Raw genomic sequence first — 18,806 nt, forward strand, 5'->3', positions numbered from 1 at the left:
CAAAATGCTAAACATGTTTTTTCAATTGCCTGAATACAATACATATAAACCAACAATAATTTGAATGAATGAAGCATGTATGCAATATTAAAGGATTGTAAAAACAACTAAACAGTGAAGCTACCAGAATCTTGCATGTGGGCGATCTAAACTAATGTTCTGATAGTATTTCATGGTAAATGAAATGCATAATTCTGAAGGGTAAGATCTCTCCAGAGATAGGAATGGTTGGTTTTGAACATAGGACAGGCAGTGTTACAAGTGCTGACCGTTTTGATTGTTGCGTCTAACATTTTTAAAACTGAACAGAAACTTGTGAGATTAGCGCCAAAGTAATTGTAAAAAACTGTAATAACAGATGTGTATATTTGCGTGTGGGTATTTGTGTGTATACGTGATGTACCTATAGTATCTGAGTGTGGGTAGTGTGACTGAGTGTGGGTAGTGTGGGTGTGGGTAGTGTGACTGAGTGTGGGTAGTGTGAGTGTGGGTAGTGTGACTGAGTGTGGGTAGTGTGAGTGTGGGTAGTGTGACTGAGTGTGGGTAGTGTGAGTGTGGGTAGTGTGACTCAGTGTGGGTAGTGTGAGTGTGGGTAATGTGACTCAGTGTGGGTAGTGAGTGTGGGTAGTGTGACTCAGTGTGGGTAGTGTGAGTGTGGGTAGTGTGACTCAGTGTGGGTAGTGTGAGTGTGGGTAGTGTGACTCAGTGTGGGTAGTGTAAGTGTGGGTAGTGTGACTGAGTGTGGGTAGTGTGAGTGTGGGTAGTGTGGCTCAGTGTGAGTAGTGTGACTGAGTGTGGGTAGTGTGAGTGCGGGTAGTATAACTCAGTGTGGGTAGTGTGAGTGTGGGTAGTGTGACTCAGTGTGGGTAGTGTGAGTGTGGGTAGTGTGACTCAGTGTGGGTAGTGTGAGTGTGGGTAGCGTGAGTGACTGTGGGTAGTGTGAGTGTGGGTAGTGTGAGTGACTGTGGGTAGTGTGAGTGTGGGTAGTGTGAGTGACTGTGGGTAGTGTGAGTGTGGGTAGTGTGAGTGACTGTGGGTAGTGTGAGTGTGGGTAGTGTGACTGAGTGTGGGTAGTGTGAGTGTGGGTAGTGTGAGTGTGGGTAGTGTGACTGACTGTGGGTAGTGTGACTCAGTGTGGGTAGTGTGGGTGTGGGTAGTGTGACTCAGTGTGGGTAGTGTGAGTGTGGGTAGTGTGACTCAGTGTGGGTAGTGTGAGTGTGGGTAGTGTGACTCAGTGTGGGTAGTGTGAGTGACTGTGGGTAGTGTGAGTGTGGGTAGTGTGAGTGACTGTGGGTAGTGTGAGTGTGGGTAGTGTGACTCAGTGTGGGTAGTGTGAGTGTGGGTAGTGTGACTGAGTGTGGGTAGTGTGAGTGACTGTGGGTAGTGTGACTCAGTGTGGGTAGTGTGGGTGTGGGTAGTGTGACTGAGTGTGGGTAGTGTGAGTGTGGGTAGTGTGAATCAGTGTGGGTAGTGTGAGTGTGGGTAGTGTGACTCAGTGTGGGTAGTGTGAGTGTGGGTAGTGTGACTGAGTGTGGGTAGTGTGAGTGACTGTGGGTAGTGTGACTCAGTGTGGGTAGTGTAAGTGTGGGTAGTGTGACTGAGTGTGGGTAGTGTGAGTGTGGGTAGTGTGGTTCAGTGTGGGTACTGTGACTGAGTCTGGGTAGTGTGAGTGTGGGTAGTATGACTCAGTGTGGGTAGTGTGAGTGTGGGTAGTGTGACTCAGTGTGGGTAGTGTGAGTGTGGGTAGTGTGAGTGACTGTGGGTAGTGTGACTCAGTGTGGGTAGTGTGGGTGTGGGTAGTGTGACTCAGTGTGGGTAGTGTGAGTGTGGGTAGTGTGACTCAGTCTGGGTAGTGTGGGTGTGGGTAGTGTGACTCAGTGTGGGTAGTGTGAGTGTGGGTAGTGTGAGTGTGGGTAGTGTGAGTGACTGTGGGTAGTGTGACTCAGTGTGGGTAGTGTGGGTGTGGGTAGTGTGACTCAGTGTGGGTAGTGTGAGTGTGGGTAGTGTGACTCAGTCTGGGTAGTGTGAGTGTGGGTAGTGTGACTCAGTGTGGGTAGTGTGGGTGTGGGTAGTGTGAGTGTGGGTAGTGTGACTGAGTGTGGGTAGTGTGAGTGACTGTGGGTAGTGTGACTCAGTGTGGGTAGTGTGGGTGTGGGTAGTGTGACTCAGTGTGGGTAGTGTGAGTGTGGGTAGTGTGACTCAGTGTGGGTAGTGTGAGTGTGGGTAGTGTGACTGAGTGTGGGTAGTGTGAGTGTGGGTAGTGTGATTCAGTGTGGGTAGTGTGACTGAGTGTGGGTAGTGTGAGTGTGGGTAGTGTGACTCAGTGTGGGTAGTGTGACTGAGTGTGGGTAGTGTGAGTGTGGGTAGTGTGACTCAGTGTGGGTAGTGTGACTCAGTGTGGGTAGTGTGAGTGTGGGTAGTGTGACTCAGTGTGGGTAGTGTGACTCAGTGTGGGTAGTGTGAGGGGGCCTGGCCTTACTTACCCAGGGTGAGCTCATTAGGGCGGGGTGCATGCAGCCCGGGTGCATACATACTGGCTGGGGGGGGTGGGGGCAGCCTTGCACAGCCGGGGGCCTGTTCTGCAGAGGGAGGGAGAGAGAAGATCCTCAGGACTCACGGAGGGACAGAGCACATTCAACAGAGCAGGCTGATTCAGGCACATCCATTCCACTCAGGGAAGCCATGACAAGCACCATCACCACTCTGAGCTCCACAACAAGGTACACTTGGGACTCTCACGCAAACACACACTCACACACACATACATACTTACAAATACGTATGTACACACACACACATGCACGCCTGCGCACACACATACAGTCAGGTCCATAAATATTGGGACATGAAACGAACAAGATGTGCTTTAACTGCAGACTTAACTGCAGGGTATTTACATCCAAATCAGGTGAACGGTGTAGTAATTACAACAGTTTGTATATGTGCCTCCCACTTTTTAAGAGACCAAAAGTAATGGGACAAACTAACAATCATAAATCAAACTTTCACTTTTTAATGCTTGGTTGCAAATCCTTTGCAGTCAAATACAGCCTGAAGTCTGGAACGCATAGACATCACCAGACACTGGGTTTCATCCCTGGTGATGCTCTGCCAGGCCTCTACTACAACTGTCTTCAGTTCCTGCTTGTTCTTGGGGCATTTTCCCTTCAGTATTGTCTTCAGCAAGTGAAATGCATGTTCAATCGGATTCAGGTCAGGTGATTGACTTGGCCATTGCATAACATTCCACTTCTTTGCCATAAAAAACTCTTTAGTTGCTTTCGCAGTATGCTTCGGGTCATTGACCATCTGCACTGTGAAGCGCTGTCCAATGAGTTCTGAAGCATTTGGCTGAATATGAGCAGATAATATTGCCCAAAACACTTCAGAATTCATCCTGCTGCTTTTGTCAGCAGTCACATCATCAATAAATACAAGGGAACCAGTTCCATTGGCAGCCATACATGCCCACGCCATGACACTACCACCACCATGCTTCACTGATGAGGTGGTATGTTTTGGATCATGAGCAGTTCCTTTCCTTCTCCATACTCTTCTCTTCCCATCATTCTGGTACAAGTTGATCTTTGTCTCATCTGTCCATAGGATGTTGTTCCAGAACTGTAAAGGCTTTTTTAGATGTTGTTTGGCAAACTCTAATCTGGTCTTCCTGTTTTTGAGGCTCACCAATGGTTTACATCTTGTGGTGAACCCTCCGTATCCACTCTGGTGAAGTCTTCTCTTGATTGTTGACTTTGACACACATACACCTACCTGCCGGAGAGTGTTCTTGATCTGGCCAACTGTTGTGAAGGGGGTTTTCTTCACCAGGGAAAGAATTCTTCTGTCATCCACCACAGTTGTTTTCCGTGGTCTTCCGGGTCTTTTGGTGTTGCTGAGCTCACCGGTGCGTTCTTTCTTTTTAAGAATGTTCCAAACAGTTGATTTGGCCACACCTAATGTTTTTGCTATCTCTCTGATGGGTTTGTTTTGATTTTTCAGCCTAATGATGGCTTGCTTCACTGATAGTGACAGCTCTTTGGATCTCATATTGAGAGTTGACAGCAACAGATTCCAAATGCAAATAGCACACTTGAAATGAACTCTAGACCTTTTATCTGCTCCTTGTCAATGAGATAATGAGGGAATAACACACACCTGGCCATGGAACAGCTGAGCAGCCAATTGTCCCATTATTTTTGGTCCCTTAAAAAGTGGGAGGCACATATATAAACTGTTGTAATTCCTACACCGTTCGCCTAATTTGGATGTAAATACCCTCAAATTAAAGCTGAAAGTCTGCAGTTAAACATATCTTGTTCGTTTCATTTCAAATCCATTGTGGTGGTGTATAGAGCCAAAAAGAGGAGAATTGTGTCGATGTCCCAATATTTATGGACCTGACTGTACGTACATACACACAAACACACATACGTACATACACATACGTATGTATACACGCGAGCGTGCACACATATACGTACGTACACATACATATGTACACACACACATACATACATGCATACACACACAAACAGATATACATGCACACTCGCACATACACATAGGTAAGTACACACACACAGACATACGCACATACGTACACACACACAAACACACACTCACCAAGCACTTTATTAGGAACATTTTTACTTTATTACACCTACTTATTCATGCAATTGTATAAACAGCCAATTGTGCGGCAGCAGTGCAATGAATACAATCATGTAGATACGGGTCAGAAGCTTCAGTTAATGTTCACATCAACCATCAGAATGGGGAAAACATGTGACCTAAGTGACTTTGACTGTGGAATGATTGTTGGTGCCAGACAGGGTGGTTTGAGTATCTCAGAAACTGCTGATCTGCTGATTTTCACACACACTAGTCTCTAGAGTTTGCAAAGAATGGTGCAAAAAAAACCCCAAAAAACTAATAGCAGCAGTTCTACAGACAGAAACGCCTTGTTAATGAGAGTGGTCAGGGGAGAAGGGCCAGACTGGTCGAAGCTGACAGGAAGGTGACAGTAACGCAAATAACCACACATTACAACAGTGGTATCCAGAGGAGCATCTCTGAACACACAATGCATCATAACTCTAAGTGCACAGGCTACAGCAGTAGAAGTCTAATAAAGTGTGTAATAAAAAATGCCTAATAAAGTGCTTGGTGAGTGTATGTACATGCACACTCGTACATAAGCATAGGTAAGTACACACACACACACACACACACACACACACACACACAATCATTGCATAACCAAACTTAACCCAGAAACTCCAGACAAACAACAAAAGAAAAAGTAGCATACAATAAAAGCTGTCATTTCCCAACTCTGAGAGTTGGTCGATTACACTGAACACAGGTAGAAACAAAAACACAGGGTGAGCCACAAGAGGGCAGTCTTTCTGTAATAGGGACAGCAGCACAGCACAACTTACAACGCCAAAGAGCAGTCAGCTCATGTAGAATATTACAATGTGATAATGCGTATTCACTTGTCAACAAAACAGAATTACATCCAACAATGGGGAATCACAAGGGAGACACACTGCATGGCTGAATGTGATAACTGAACTTTTCAAATGCAACTTATTTCATAACTAAAAATAATAACAATCTTCAGGTCTTGATTATTTTAAAACTGAATTTAAGAAACAATGTTAAGAAACACAATATCATAAATAAATGAGTAAATGAATAAATAAATCAAATACATTTCAGATTTATGAGATTTCTTTCCCACAAAAGCCAAACTATTAAATACTACTCCTTAACCTCACATGGCACCATAAAACTGCTTCCAAATACTTCCTATATAATACCCTAGAAATCAGTGTAGTTAATGAGAACCACAAAAGAAGATACAAAATCAAATCTCCCTAGTCCCCTCATTTACCATGTGTTCCTACTTTCTGAGAACAGATGAGCAATTGAAATATTTGTGCAGCCCATTCTATTAATTAAGACATCAACAATGTCACAGCACAGACCCATCACAAGTGTCTAGTTTGACTGTTCTTCCAGTTGTCTCTCTTGCTGTACAAACAAAGCTTAGCAGGGCTTTCTCCAAGTGAAGGCTTCCTCTGCAACTGCCTACCTGGGACTGGGTTTTGATAAACTGTGGTCTTTTGAGTTCTGGTGGTCAGAAGGTTCCAGAAAAAAAAAATCCCTAAAAGAACATATTGCTGACATTAAATTGTCTCATGAATGGTGTAACTATTTACCCCATCAAATGCACTGTGTGTATACTTTTTAGTGCTATAAATATAAATATGCATTTTCAAATACAGCAGCAAAATAGAGTAAGTAAAATGTTCCAGACTGAAGGGTGGCACCATTTTGGACCATGGCTACTAACAGAGAACGGACTCTCCAAATAGGCTTTGGCCAAACGTGTCGACATCGAGAATGATGACAGGGTAGCACACATGCTAGTGGACTAACACATCACTGACTTGTGCAGTCTAGTGAAAATATTGCATCTCAAAAAACCGGGATTTTCAGAAACTTAATTTGCCAGCACAACACAACACTATGCTTTAGGCAGTATTGTTGCTACTAGGCAATAACTTCATAATTTTATTTCCCTGAGACACAGAAAGTACATAGCGATAGTTCATCATTTTGAATGTTCATAAAAATTCCTCATGATACTAAAGATATGTAATTGCAACTGCGTGTATATATATGAATATCATTATTATCCTGTTAATTATTACCCTGTTTATATGTCATAATATCACCTTGTCATTTTCCTCTGTTTAACATGTTTAACATCCTTGCCATGCTTTGGCAATACAAATACAAATTTTGTCATGCCAATAAAGCAATTTGACTTTGAAAACAAAATTGAGAGAGGGAGAGAGAGAGGGGGGGAGAGGTAGAGGTAGAGAGAGAGGGAGAGAGAGAGGTAGAGTGAGAGAGAGAGTCGATAATAAAACGGAGAAAGAAAGACTACATCATCTTCTCAGCGTGAGGGAGAGTTAAAGAGGAGGCTCCACCTCAGGCCTGGTTGCCCAGAGAAACGCTGCTCTCTCCGGGCGCACACAATGCAGAGGAGCCCGGCTCAGACAGTGAGGACTCGATGATAGTAATCACTGCCTGCATTATTACAGGATATCCCTCCTCTCCCCCCATTCACAGCTATTCTTAAGCCCTTCCTCTAATTTAGCCTAATTCCAGCGTGCTCGGAAATCTGTACAGCGCGGTTCCCCTGCCTTCCCTGCCCTTTAAAAGATTCAGGAAAAATTACATTGAGGATACATGAAATGGCATTACAGTAACTGATATAGTTGTTAACCAACTACACTCTACGAAATAAAGTTACGAAAAGCGCCTAAAAAGGTACAAATGCTTGTACCCTACTGTATAGGTACATACAATTTTACCCCTAGCCAGCAATATATCATTCATTTATACCTTTTTTGTACTAATTATGTTGTCATGCTAATTGTGTTCCCAAAGATAACAATACTGTACTCTTTTAAATGTGATCCTTGCAAAACAAAATGTACCCCCACTGTCACTTTATTTCTGAGCGTGTACTAACTATTGGGAAGTTCAATGCACAGTTGTGTTCATGTATTTGTGCATCATTAATTCATGTTAACAACTACATGAGTACACTACGATTATAACACAACTAACACAACTACAATTTCTTATTGGAATGAAAAGAAAACAGTAATGTATTTGTTAATAGTTAACTAATCTGAAGTTTATCCCATGGTTTAATAATGTATAAATATTCATGTAACTAATAGATCAGTTAGTAGTCAACAAATATGTAAACTAATGAATAGCTAATTTCATGCTTGAAGGCATTTGTACATAATTAATTCCCATTAACAACTACATTAGTTAATGTCGATTCATGTGACCATATTGTATAGCGTGACCAATAATAATAATCGTAAGATTCTCAGTAGCACACATGACGGTTTGTATGTTTGTTTGGTAGATGCCTTGTTTTGTAAGATGTAATAACTTCACATTGTATTTGCAGTCGTGAGTCACAGAATCAGTGACTGCTTTCCCTGCTGCAGGCTAAACAGAATAGCAGGAGAGCTAGCGGTTAGCGTAGGAGGCACTCGTCTCTCACTGATGACACTGCTCTCCTGTGGGCATCTGGCACGGTCCGGGGAGGAGAGAGAGCAGCGTAGCATCAGGGTCTCTGACCGACTTACACCAGCGCCACTTGTCACAGGAAATAAATACATATTTAATCGCACTGTACCCTGCCATTGTCATCTAAAGCAGTCATAATGAAGATATAAAAAGTGCCTAAAAAGGCACAAATGCTTGTTGCTGGGGGGGTACCCTACAGCAACATGAATTTGGACCCCTAACCATTTGAGAAATTTGATCCTTGAAGAACAAAAGGTTACCTCCACTGTGACCTTACTTCTGAGTGGTTACCAAACACCAGTCCTGGTCCTTCTTACAACCGATTTCTTGATAGTTTGATTTCTGTTATGTTAAGAGTTAATGACCGCTTTTATGTTGGGGTCAATTTGACCCCAGCAGTTTAAATAAACGCCAATAGTGTGTCACCTTCTTATTGTCTTCCAAATGACTACCGTTTTATCCATAAATATGAAAAATTTCATTTTAGAGCCTGAGGTACAGGAAGTGAAAGTATCATACACAAAGACTACATCATCTTCTCAGTGTGAGGGAGAGTTAAAGAGGAGGCTCCACCTCAGGCCCTCAGGAGATAAAAATGGTCGTATATTTTCTGACATTTTATAAAGTTACAGAGGGTCAAAATAAGCCCATACAACACATGCAAAGTTGGTACAAGACTTCTGAAAACAAAGCATTATGTTTATACCATGTATATTATTTAATCCCACCCCCCAAATTTTTTTTAAATCATCCAGTATCAAAGTAATCAAAGATTAACTGGTTTTTAAGAGATTAAACACTGAATGAACCCCAGACATAATATGAGGGTTAAAACCAGTGTTCAATACAAACTTACTCCTTTAACCTAATTTAACACAATAAACACTGTAGGCTTTCCACTGACTTTGTATTTGAACTGTTCCAGAAGTTTCAGTGACCAGCTGGCTGCATTTCAACAATTAAGGCCCCACTAATTACACCAATCAGACTCAATCATTTCCTAAATAAAATCTCTCTCATGAAGCCCATTACAGAGAAAACAATCATTGATCTGACTGACTAAATGGATATTACAACGGAGCAGTTATTCCACGTAGTATGACTCACTATTCCAGACAAAAGTACCCCCCCCCCCCCCCCCCAGACATGAGTGCCTAATTCCGAAAAACAATCAGCAATCAGCTTGTTACATCATCTCCAATGCCTTTGAGCTTTGCTACATACACCCTATAACAGAAGGTTCCAGAATGAGCAGCTCTCCTACCTAGCACCCAAACATCAGGGACAGGGTCCTGTTGGAGCACCCCTCCTACCTTGCACCCAAACATCAGGGACAGGGTCCTGTTGGAGCACCCCTCCTACCTTGCACCCAAACATCAGGGACAGGGTCCTGTTGGAGCAGCCTGCCTTGCAGTGGCACAGCAGTGGGGAGAGGCAGCTGTCATGGCTGCCGATGGGAGACATCATGTCCAGACCGCCGCAGAAGCTCCAGAGATAGCGGCTGCACTGTACCTCCCACAGCCAGAGCTTCAGCGCTCCAGTCCCAGAGCCGGGCCGATGTGCCGCGGGCTCACCGAGCCTACCATGGAGCCCCACTCAATCGCTCCCCATGTGCCTCTGCTCTCTCTCTCTCTCTCTCTCTCTCTCTTACTCTCTCTCTCACTCGCTCTAAATATTCCTCTACTCTCTCTCTTTCACTCGCTCTCAATATTCCTCTACTCTCTCTCACACTCTCTCCTCCTCTCACTTGCTCTCCATGTTCCTCTGCTCTCTCTCTCTTTCTCTCTCTCTCACTCTCTCTCTCACTCGCTCTAAATATTCCTCTACTCTCTCTCTCACTCGCTCTAAATATTCCTCTACTCTCTCTCACACTCTCTCCTCCTCTCACTTGCTCTCCATGTTCCTCTACTCTCTCTCTCTTTCACTCGCTCTCAATATTCCTCTACTCACACACTCTCTCCTCCTCTCACTTGCTCTCCATGTTCCTCTACTCTCTCACTCTCTTTCACTCGTTCTCAATATTCCTCTACTCTCTCTCTCACTTGCTCTCTCTCTCACTCAGTCTCCATATTCCTCTGTTCTCTCTCTCACTCGCTCTCAATGTTCCTCTGCTCTCTCTCCTCCTCTCTCACTCATTCTCCGTGTTCCTCTACTCTCTCTCTCCTCCTCTCTCACTCGCTCTCCATGTTCCTCTACTCTCTCTCTCTTTCTCACTCACTCTCAATATTCCTCTACTCTCTCTCTCACTTGCTCTCTCTCTCCTCCTCTCTCACTCACTCTCCATGTTCCTCTGCGCTCTGTCTCCCACTCGGTCTCCATGTTCCTCTGCTCTTGCTGTTTGCTGAAGTTGACCTCTTATACATTTTCACAGTCTGTCTCACATTCTCTCCGTCCATCCGTTTAACTCTCCTCCTCTCCTGCCATTTCACTGCCCTCTCTGCTCTGTTGCTTCGTAATCACACAGCAGTACGGCATGGACGCAGGTGCAGGTTATCTGTTATTCAAACCGCACTTTACCAAATAAAAGAGGCTATTATAGATAAAGTAAAAGATACATCCCAGTGGGTGGGTCAGATTAGCATGCAAACGCGGCTAACACCCACTCAGTGTACCCTTTCTGTTGAACTATTACATTTCATGCAAAATCCTTGCAGGTTATACCTCTCTTAACACTGCATCTAACCCAGTTCTAGGGAACAGAAGATGATAGTAGCCCAGGGTGTGTGTGTGTGTGTGTGTGTGTGTGTGCGTACTACCACTCAACACGTCTTCAGAAGAGTCAACTGCACAACTGGTAGCTAGATTACATCCGCTGTGCTTGTGTATACAGCATTCAAGACAGGGATATGTACTATATCACCTTTATCGACCTTGAAAACACCTTTGATACGATCGATTGTGGCAGCTTCTGGCAGCTGCCAAGTACATTTCTCAACATGCTCAAAGAATTCCATGAAGGAACGCAATTTATAACACCACTATTCTTGCAATTTATTTAAACAATGTGCAAGCAATATATAACGAGGAGCAGACAAGCACAGCAATGCAAAATGCATACATGGCCTCTGCCTCATGTGTGTAGTGAGACATTCATTGCTGATGGGTAAAAAGGGAACAATGAGTTTTCAGTTAAGTTCAACACAACGTTATTTGTTTTCTAGTGACACTACTGCACAGAGGCAGTGGAATTTGGGGGGGAAAGCCCCCAAAAGGTGAGCAATTGAGCGAAAAATAAACTCCACAGTGGGAAGAGAAACGCTCAACCGATGGTGAAGAAAAACTCCCCAGGGAGAAGCCGGGCCCAGTGTAATACAACACCCAAGACATGAACAGTACAGAAATGTAACGACGGATCTAACCGAGCAAATGATTAGGTAGTTTTGTGCTATGCGAGGGACATCAAAGCTGCACAACTGCCCACACAGAAAAAAAAAGAAAAAAACACGTGTAGCATACAGTGTTGAAACAACTATAGGTTTGCCACTTGCTGTCTAATGAACATTCTTTGTTGAACTGCATTGCACATTCACACGGTCTTTTGATCATCGAGAAGAAAAACAAGTTCTCTATCCCCCTTATAGCCTAATGTCACACAGTGGTGTAGAGAGTGGTACCGGGGCTGGTTGGCACACGGGGTTGGTTGGTACACAGCTATTTTCTGGTCCTTTGAAGGTCACACACAAAATGTCTTTTTCTAAGGTAAACATTTAAGTTTTGTAGTATCAAAAGTAAAAAAAATGGTCTTTACAGTAATTGCCTCATAAAATGATGTCAGACACAAAAAACACAGGCACACACACACACACACACTGAGGAGAGAGAAAGGGAGAAAGATAGGTATGCCATTTCTACTGATCAACTCATTAAAAATTAGCTGTTTGCTTTCAACTGTTTTACATTATAGTTATTATAAATTTTATATACGTATTATATATTCATTATATGTATATTTAGCCCATTCAATATCTGTGTCATTTTATTCTTATTTGAATTAAACGTAGAAACCTGTTTCTATTGGTTGCTTAATTCTTTGCTGCTACAGCTTTTTAACATTGTGCCAGGCATCCCTGTAACGCGTGCCAACCAACCCCGTGTTGGGGCTGGTTGGCACAAGTGCCTGACATGACTTTAATCATTAGGCACCTAATTTTAGGAAACATTTATGGATATTACACATAAATATTTATAGCTTAGACCTTAACCCTTCATTTGATACCGGTTAGGATATTATTACACAAATTACGCCAGAGAAATACGGCAAAGAGGGTAAAGGGTGCCAACCAACCCCAGTCTGGCCTACTGTATGGATCAACTATGCATCAGACACTACCTTCTCTCTAAGCAGGCAAGCATGTGTAAATAACGTAATGGGTAATGTGGATTTCAATTTAAAATTGGACATCAGTCAACAGTACTATAAGAGCAAAAAAATTACAGATAAGGGTCCAAATGTTTTTTAATGTTCACAGAGATGAAGGAGGATAAGAGAATCCAGAAGCTGTCGAGTGTACCACTTGTTCATTCATTAATTCACTGGAATGAGAGCGAAAGCTCGAAATGTTGGATTTCCCAGGAACACCTGCCACATCTAAACTGCCAGGTCTAGGAGTGTAATTTTTTTTGGAATGCATGTTTGTATGAATGTCCGGCTTTGCGCAAAAGTCTCGCTTAAAAAAGGGTAGCTAATGATATTACATATCTTTCTTTTTTTGCACCAATTGAATGTATCAAGGATGTTAGCTTTCATTGAGCTTTTCTTGATATCATCCTCACATACTTGTGTTTGCATAAGGCTTTCGCTCTGGTGGAATTTCAGAAATGAAAAAAAAACAGCAGAAGAGCATTTCCCAACAATAGCTGGGAGAGTTTAGAAATCTATGTGGCCTCCACGCTGATTCACGGGAACAAAGGAATCCAGCTGAATTCACAACGACACCGACGGCACCTTCCTCTTGAGTCATATTAAGGAATCATTCCAGCCCAAGTTCTGCATTAATCACTTCTATTGCTGTAACATTTTCACACTTCCACATTCACTATGTGTGACTACTATTTTCAGTTGCCAAAATGTTGATTGTCCTTCTCCTTGACTATCTGCCAAGCTGTAAATACCTGTGGAATTATATTTATATATTTATACCTTGGATTTATATTTAACAGTAATAATAATGAAGTTTATATCCCTATTTTTTAATGATTTCATTAATCCATCCATCCATTCATCCATCCATTATCTTAACCCGCTTATCCTGAACAGGGTCGCAGGGGGGCTGGAGCCTATCCCAGCATACATTGGGCGGAAAGGCAGGAATACACCCTGGACAGGTCGCCAGTCCATTGCAGGGCACACACACCATTCACTCACTGTCTTTGGACTGTGGGAGGAAACCGGAGTACCCGGAGGAAACCCACGCAAACACGGGGAGAACATGCAAACTCTGCACAGAGAGGCCCCAGCCGACGGAGATTCGAACCCAGGACCTCCTTGCTGTGAGGCGGCAGTGCTACCCACTGCACCATCCGTGCCACCTATTTAACTAATCATTAAATGAAATAATATATGACACAGTGAGTTTTTTCTTTTCTGATTAAATTATTCTGCAACCATTATTGAGAGTGTGCGTCTGTGAACAAGCACGTGTGTTTGTGCGCATGTGTGCGCGCGCGTGTGTGTGTTTATGCGTGCGTGTGCACGTGTGGGTGTATGCGCTTGATTGCACCCGTGTGTTGGTGCAGCTTTAATTCCTGTTTCTTGGTTAGCTTGTTACTGTTTCACCATGGAACACTGTCCACCTCATGACTGCAGGAGGTAAAATTAAGTACATGACAAGTCTTGTGTGGCTCATGCATGCTAGTGCAACAATTATCTACAAGGTGATGTTTTACATAGTACAATATAGCTGCAGTATGTGACATTATGCAGCACAGTAATATAAGTTAATGGTATCTATTCACCAGGTAATATGGTGATTTTTGAAATTCCCAGTGTTCTGCCACTCATCTATTACTGTAAGAGAAACTTATAAGCCATGTGTGACAGTAATGGCCCCCTATATCAAATCTCAGAACTTTATGGCTCTTTTTATCACAGCTGTTCTCTTCTTTCACATTCCCTCTCTTGGCATACTGTAATACCCAAGGAAATGACATTACAGGAGTTTGGCAGATGCTTTTATCCACAGCAACGTACAACAACGTGCATTACCTTAACCAGGGACAAGTGCACTGAAAGACTCGAGAGGGAAGTACAGTACCAAGTGCCAGAAGTGACCACAGAGATAGGAACTCAGACCTCGTTGACTACTCTGAAGAGACAAACAAATGAAAGTAGCAATAAAATGGATGCTTTGTCTATACAAACCCAAGTGCATAGAATGTTACACAAGCATTTCGGGGAGATAGTGATAACAGAAGCCCTTGGGAACTTGTTAGAAAACTGAATTCACTGATACTGAAACATGTAAACTCAAAATGATTTTTCACTGTGGGTGGTAGAACCAAGCCATTCACCAGAATCATTGGAGCATTGCCCAAGTAATATACTTTAGCTTTTGTCAAAATACTTTTTCTTTTTTTTTATTACTTAACCACAACCTTTTCCAATGTCAAAATGGGAATATAATTGTCAAATCCCTCAGTCACATAGTTCAAATAAATCCCATTTCCCTGTTGAGATTGTTGTTATCTTATTAGTGCCAGTCTGATAATCTCTTTCGAGTTTTACTGTGGTTTTGCTGAACGTGCATTACATTGCAAAAGAAAATGTACTGTGCAGTGTTTTAGAAAACACAATTAACAGTTTAATTGAAAACCAGGCACTCACAACAGTGTTAGATCCTCACTTCCATACAGACAAGTAAGTAATCCCCAGTGCTCTCTATATACTGTAACTACAAAACTCTTAATTGTGCACAACAGCTTTTGTTTAAGAAACAATCCCATCAACAATTGCCAGGCCCAAGTGATATGCTCGTATTCTTGCATTTTCTCACACTCAATACACAGTACACCTGCCTACCACTGTTCGCTACAGGATAGCATTAAAGTATGCTAGGGTCTGGGGAGATATTTTCAAACAGAGACAGGCTCGCACAATTACGTTTATTTGTGCTCAATTTGAGTCCAGGTGTAATAACGCATAGGCGCTGTACGTTTCTGTTTGGAGCTGAAACTGGTTCACGATTGATAGACAAATAAATCCAGCAGTAAGTGTTTAGTGTGGGTAAGGTAACAGCAGCGGTTCCATTTGGCAGAGTTCCCAATATTATTCTGGTGTGGTGTTTTGGCGTTTATTCCTCGTTTTCAAATGCCGCTCTAAGCAAAAACGACGGAAAAGTTAATAAAATACGAGAAGAGAGAGAAACGACAATGGTCCTAAAATCAAACGTCCATATGCAAATACTTCACAGTCTCTGAGGTTTGTCCCCGCGCAAGACATTCGGCCCCTTTTCGTCGCAAGATAATTGTGTCTTTGTTCCGAGTAGAACGCTAAGCTTTGTGAGCAAATTCTAAATTTGATTGACACAAACAAATTCTAATTGAATGCCTGCCATCGTTACCATATTCTGTTTAATCCACAACTGTCACTTTCCAAATTCTAACACACTTCAAAAGATAAAAGAACTTTCTTGGATCATAATCCATGCGCAAATTGTTTTCAAATTGGCCGTGCTTCTTAATGTTATTTTTGTCCCTGTGAACTCAAAACATTATTTGTGAATGATATGCCTGTCATTCTCTATTGAGCAAGTGTGTCTTTCAAGTTATTTAATCAGGTCTCCAATCTCCCTCGGAGAGGAAGCCTTGGAAATAATTCATGCTAAAATATATGCAGGTCACTGAAAGCCAGTAATATGCTCATAACATAAAAAGAACAGAATTGAATGCAGACTTCACAAAGGATCTTCTTATCCGACCTCTCAAAGCATCGCTAATACATCTGTGGGTGGTATCACTTTAAGATACAGATCACAAGCATCGATTCCCATAGGTAACCCCAGTCCGCTCACTGTCAGCCAGAAGGCTGAACAAAGTGAAAATTAATGTGGAGTTTAATCGTTCTTATTCCAGAATTAATTAGAGCGGGAGAGAATGGGGACCAAATTGCACCTTAGCGCTGGGGATCAATGACAACTCTGAAGTTTTGGAGGAAATTATGCACACCAATCTGAGCTCCCGGTTCAGTTCACCTGGAAATAAAACAGGCCTACATTTGCATTCACGCCTTTCAGAATGAAAAGAAATGGCTTGTGTCATGGGTCAGAACGTCATGACTAAATTATTTCTAGATTTCTGCTGTTTTGTCTCATAGACAGGCTCCTTGTTAATTGTTTCAGTTTTTATCGTTTGGCTGGCCCTGCTAATTATGCTCTTAAATGCAGGGAAATGAACAAATATTTTTTATTAACCTGTTGCCAGGGATGGGTGGAAATACATCAAAATGTCTGTAGCGTAGTGGTTAAGGTATGTGACTGGGACACACAAGGCTGGTTGTCCGACCCCCAGTGTAGCCACGATATGATCCGTGCAGCCGTTATTTTTGCTGTAAACTTACAGCATTTGTATTCGAGATCAATAGGCAATCAGCTTTAATGGCATGGTATTTAGATGTGTATATATTTTACCATTTTACAGAAACAGTTATTTCTGTGGTGAGTCCCCCCATTTTCTGCTCCGCAAAAGCGAGTTCACAGATGAGTGACAGGTGTTAACTGTTGCTTAGGTGTTTCCTTTTGCTGTTCACACATAAAAGAGCAGTGAGTGAGCGTCTAATCTTGGATTTAGCCTTTGTTTTCATCTGTGGAGATTGCATTTGGAGTCAGCAGACATACACCACCATGAAAGAAACCACTGGTGGACTCAAATCAAACAGAAATCAAACGCTAAAGGTCAGTGACATCACCAGCAGTCTCCAGAGTGCAGAGGTGGAAGAATCATAAGCCACCATTCACAAAAGACTTCAACAGCACAGCAGAGGCTAACTGCAAGGTGCAAACCTCTCAATAAACGAAATGCCAGATTAGAATGCACACAAAAAATTCAAACAAGCCAGAAGATCTGGAAACAAGTTTTATGGACAGATAAGACAAAAACAACCCTTTAACAAAATGACCGAAACCAAAAGTGCGGGCAAAGGAAGGGACGGCCAATCGTCCAAAGCACCGCCTTCATCTACAGTATATAATATGGACGAGATGGTGTGTGTCATGGCTTGGGCATGTATGGAGGCTTTTGGAACAGGCTCACTTGTCTTTATAGATTATGTAATGGAGGATGGAAGCAGTAGGATGGCAGGCACCTCGTCCTGCAGCAAGACTACGCTCAAACCCACACACAACCAAAGCATTCATCAGTGGGAAAAGGTGGAAAGTTTTGGACTGGCCAAGTCAGTCACCTGATTTAAATCCAAATGAGCATTGGATACAGTTCACCTGCTGAAGGGGAGACTGAAGACAGATACCCCCCAAAACAAAGATCCACTGAAGGCGGGGGCAGTGAAGGCCTGGCCTGGTGATGTCAACGAGTCGTAGGACTGACAGTTATTGCATTTAAGAGCTATGCTACCAAATATTCGGCTTTTGTTCCTTTAATTTACTTTTAAGTTCATCCTTATGTTTTTACAGCTCAAAATGGAGGACATAAAAATAGGTCTTTCTGTAAATGGTAAAACACATACATTTAAATATCATGAAATAAAATCTGATCTGTAGTTTTGTCTGACATTAATCTTTTGATCTCAAATCCAAATGCCTGATTTCACTGTACTGATTCCATAATTTTGCAGATCACTCTATGCTATGATGGTATTTAATCTATTATACCACCATAGCATAGCATATGGTAGTCAGGTACCGTATGGCAAAAGAGTAATAATACATTACCGATGGTGTGTAATTGTTAAAAAAAAAAAAACTCCTTTTAAATGTCTGAGTCGTTCAATTTGCAGCCCAAAGTACACCACTTAGGAGCAATTTAGGCTTGATAAAAATGTCAATGACGAAGATAAAGATGTTGTTTCTGGATTGGTGCACTGGATGATACCAAATGGCACAACCCAGGCCGTAAACCGAATGCCTATCCTCCTATCCACTGTGGGGCAAAATCCCAGGAACATAAGCCGAGGAACTCACGCCTGGAACCAAAGTGCTATGGCTTTAGCTTGTGTCACATCTCCACTGGGAGTGAGCCAGGCTGCTGTATCCCAGCTGTACCCACGGCAAAGAAGTAGTGACACGTTTTCACATCTCAAAACCAAAACAATAACAATGGAACTGATAGGCTGTGCTTTTTACTTTGCTTCTCCTTATCCTGTGGAGATACTGAAAGCTGTTTTCTGTTTTGCGACAAGAATAGCTAGTTTGCTGATTAGTGAGTGACAGCTAGATTCCGTGAAGGGTTAAAGAGACAGCTGATAGGTGTTTTGGGCATTGAAAATGTTGACGTAGTGCTGCGTAATGACATGGTCCTGGCCATTGGAGAGGGGTTGTAGTGGGGCATGAGTTCCAGAATGAGCCCTGTTTAAGCCTAGCCCAGCACAGTGGAAAGGGCCCAGGAACTCCGGAATTAAGTTCAGGCTCTAGGTTTGGCCCACAGTTGGAAAGGGGGCAAATGACAAGAGCTTTAAGGATGGGTGGGAAAAGTATTTTTTGGTATTTTGGTAAATTACATATTTT

General features: G+C 42.6%; 1 protein-coding gene across 1 annotated transcript in view; it reads right to left on the bottom strand.

Moving 5' to 3' along the window:
• LOC133107566 (disks large homolog 2-like) overlaps positions 1–18,806 on the bottom strand; it is a 56,762-nt gene that overhangs the window by 15,222 nt on the left and 22,734 nt on the right. The window contains exon 2 of the mRNA XM_061216558.1: positions 2,484–2,579. Within this exon, the coding sequence (XP_061072542.1) occupies positions 2,484–2,579 (96 nt within the window). The remainder of the gene's footprint in view (positions 1–2,483; positions 2,580–18,806) is intronic.

Source organism: Conger conger, chromosome 13, assembly GCF_963514075.1.
Source record: "Conger conger chromosome 13, fConCon1.1, whole genome shotgun sequence".
Classification (NCBI taxonomy): Eukaryota; Metazoa; Chordata; class Actinopteri; order Anguilliformes; family Congridae; genus Conger; species Conger conger.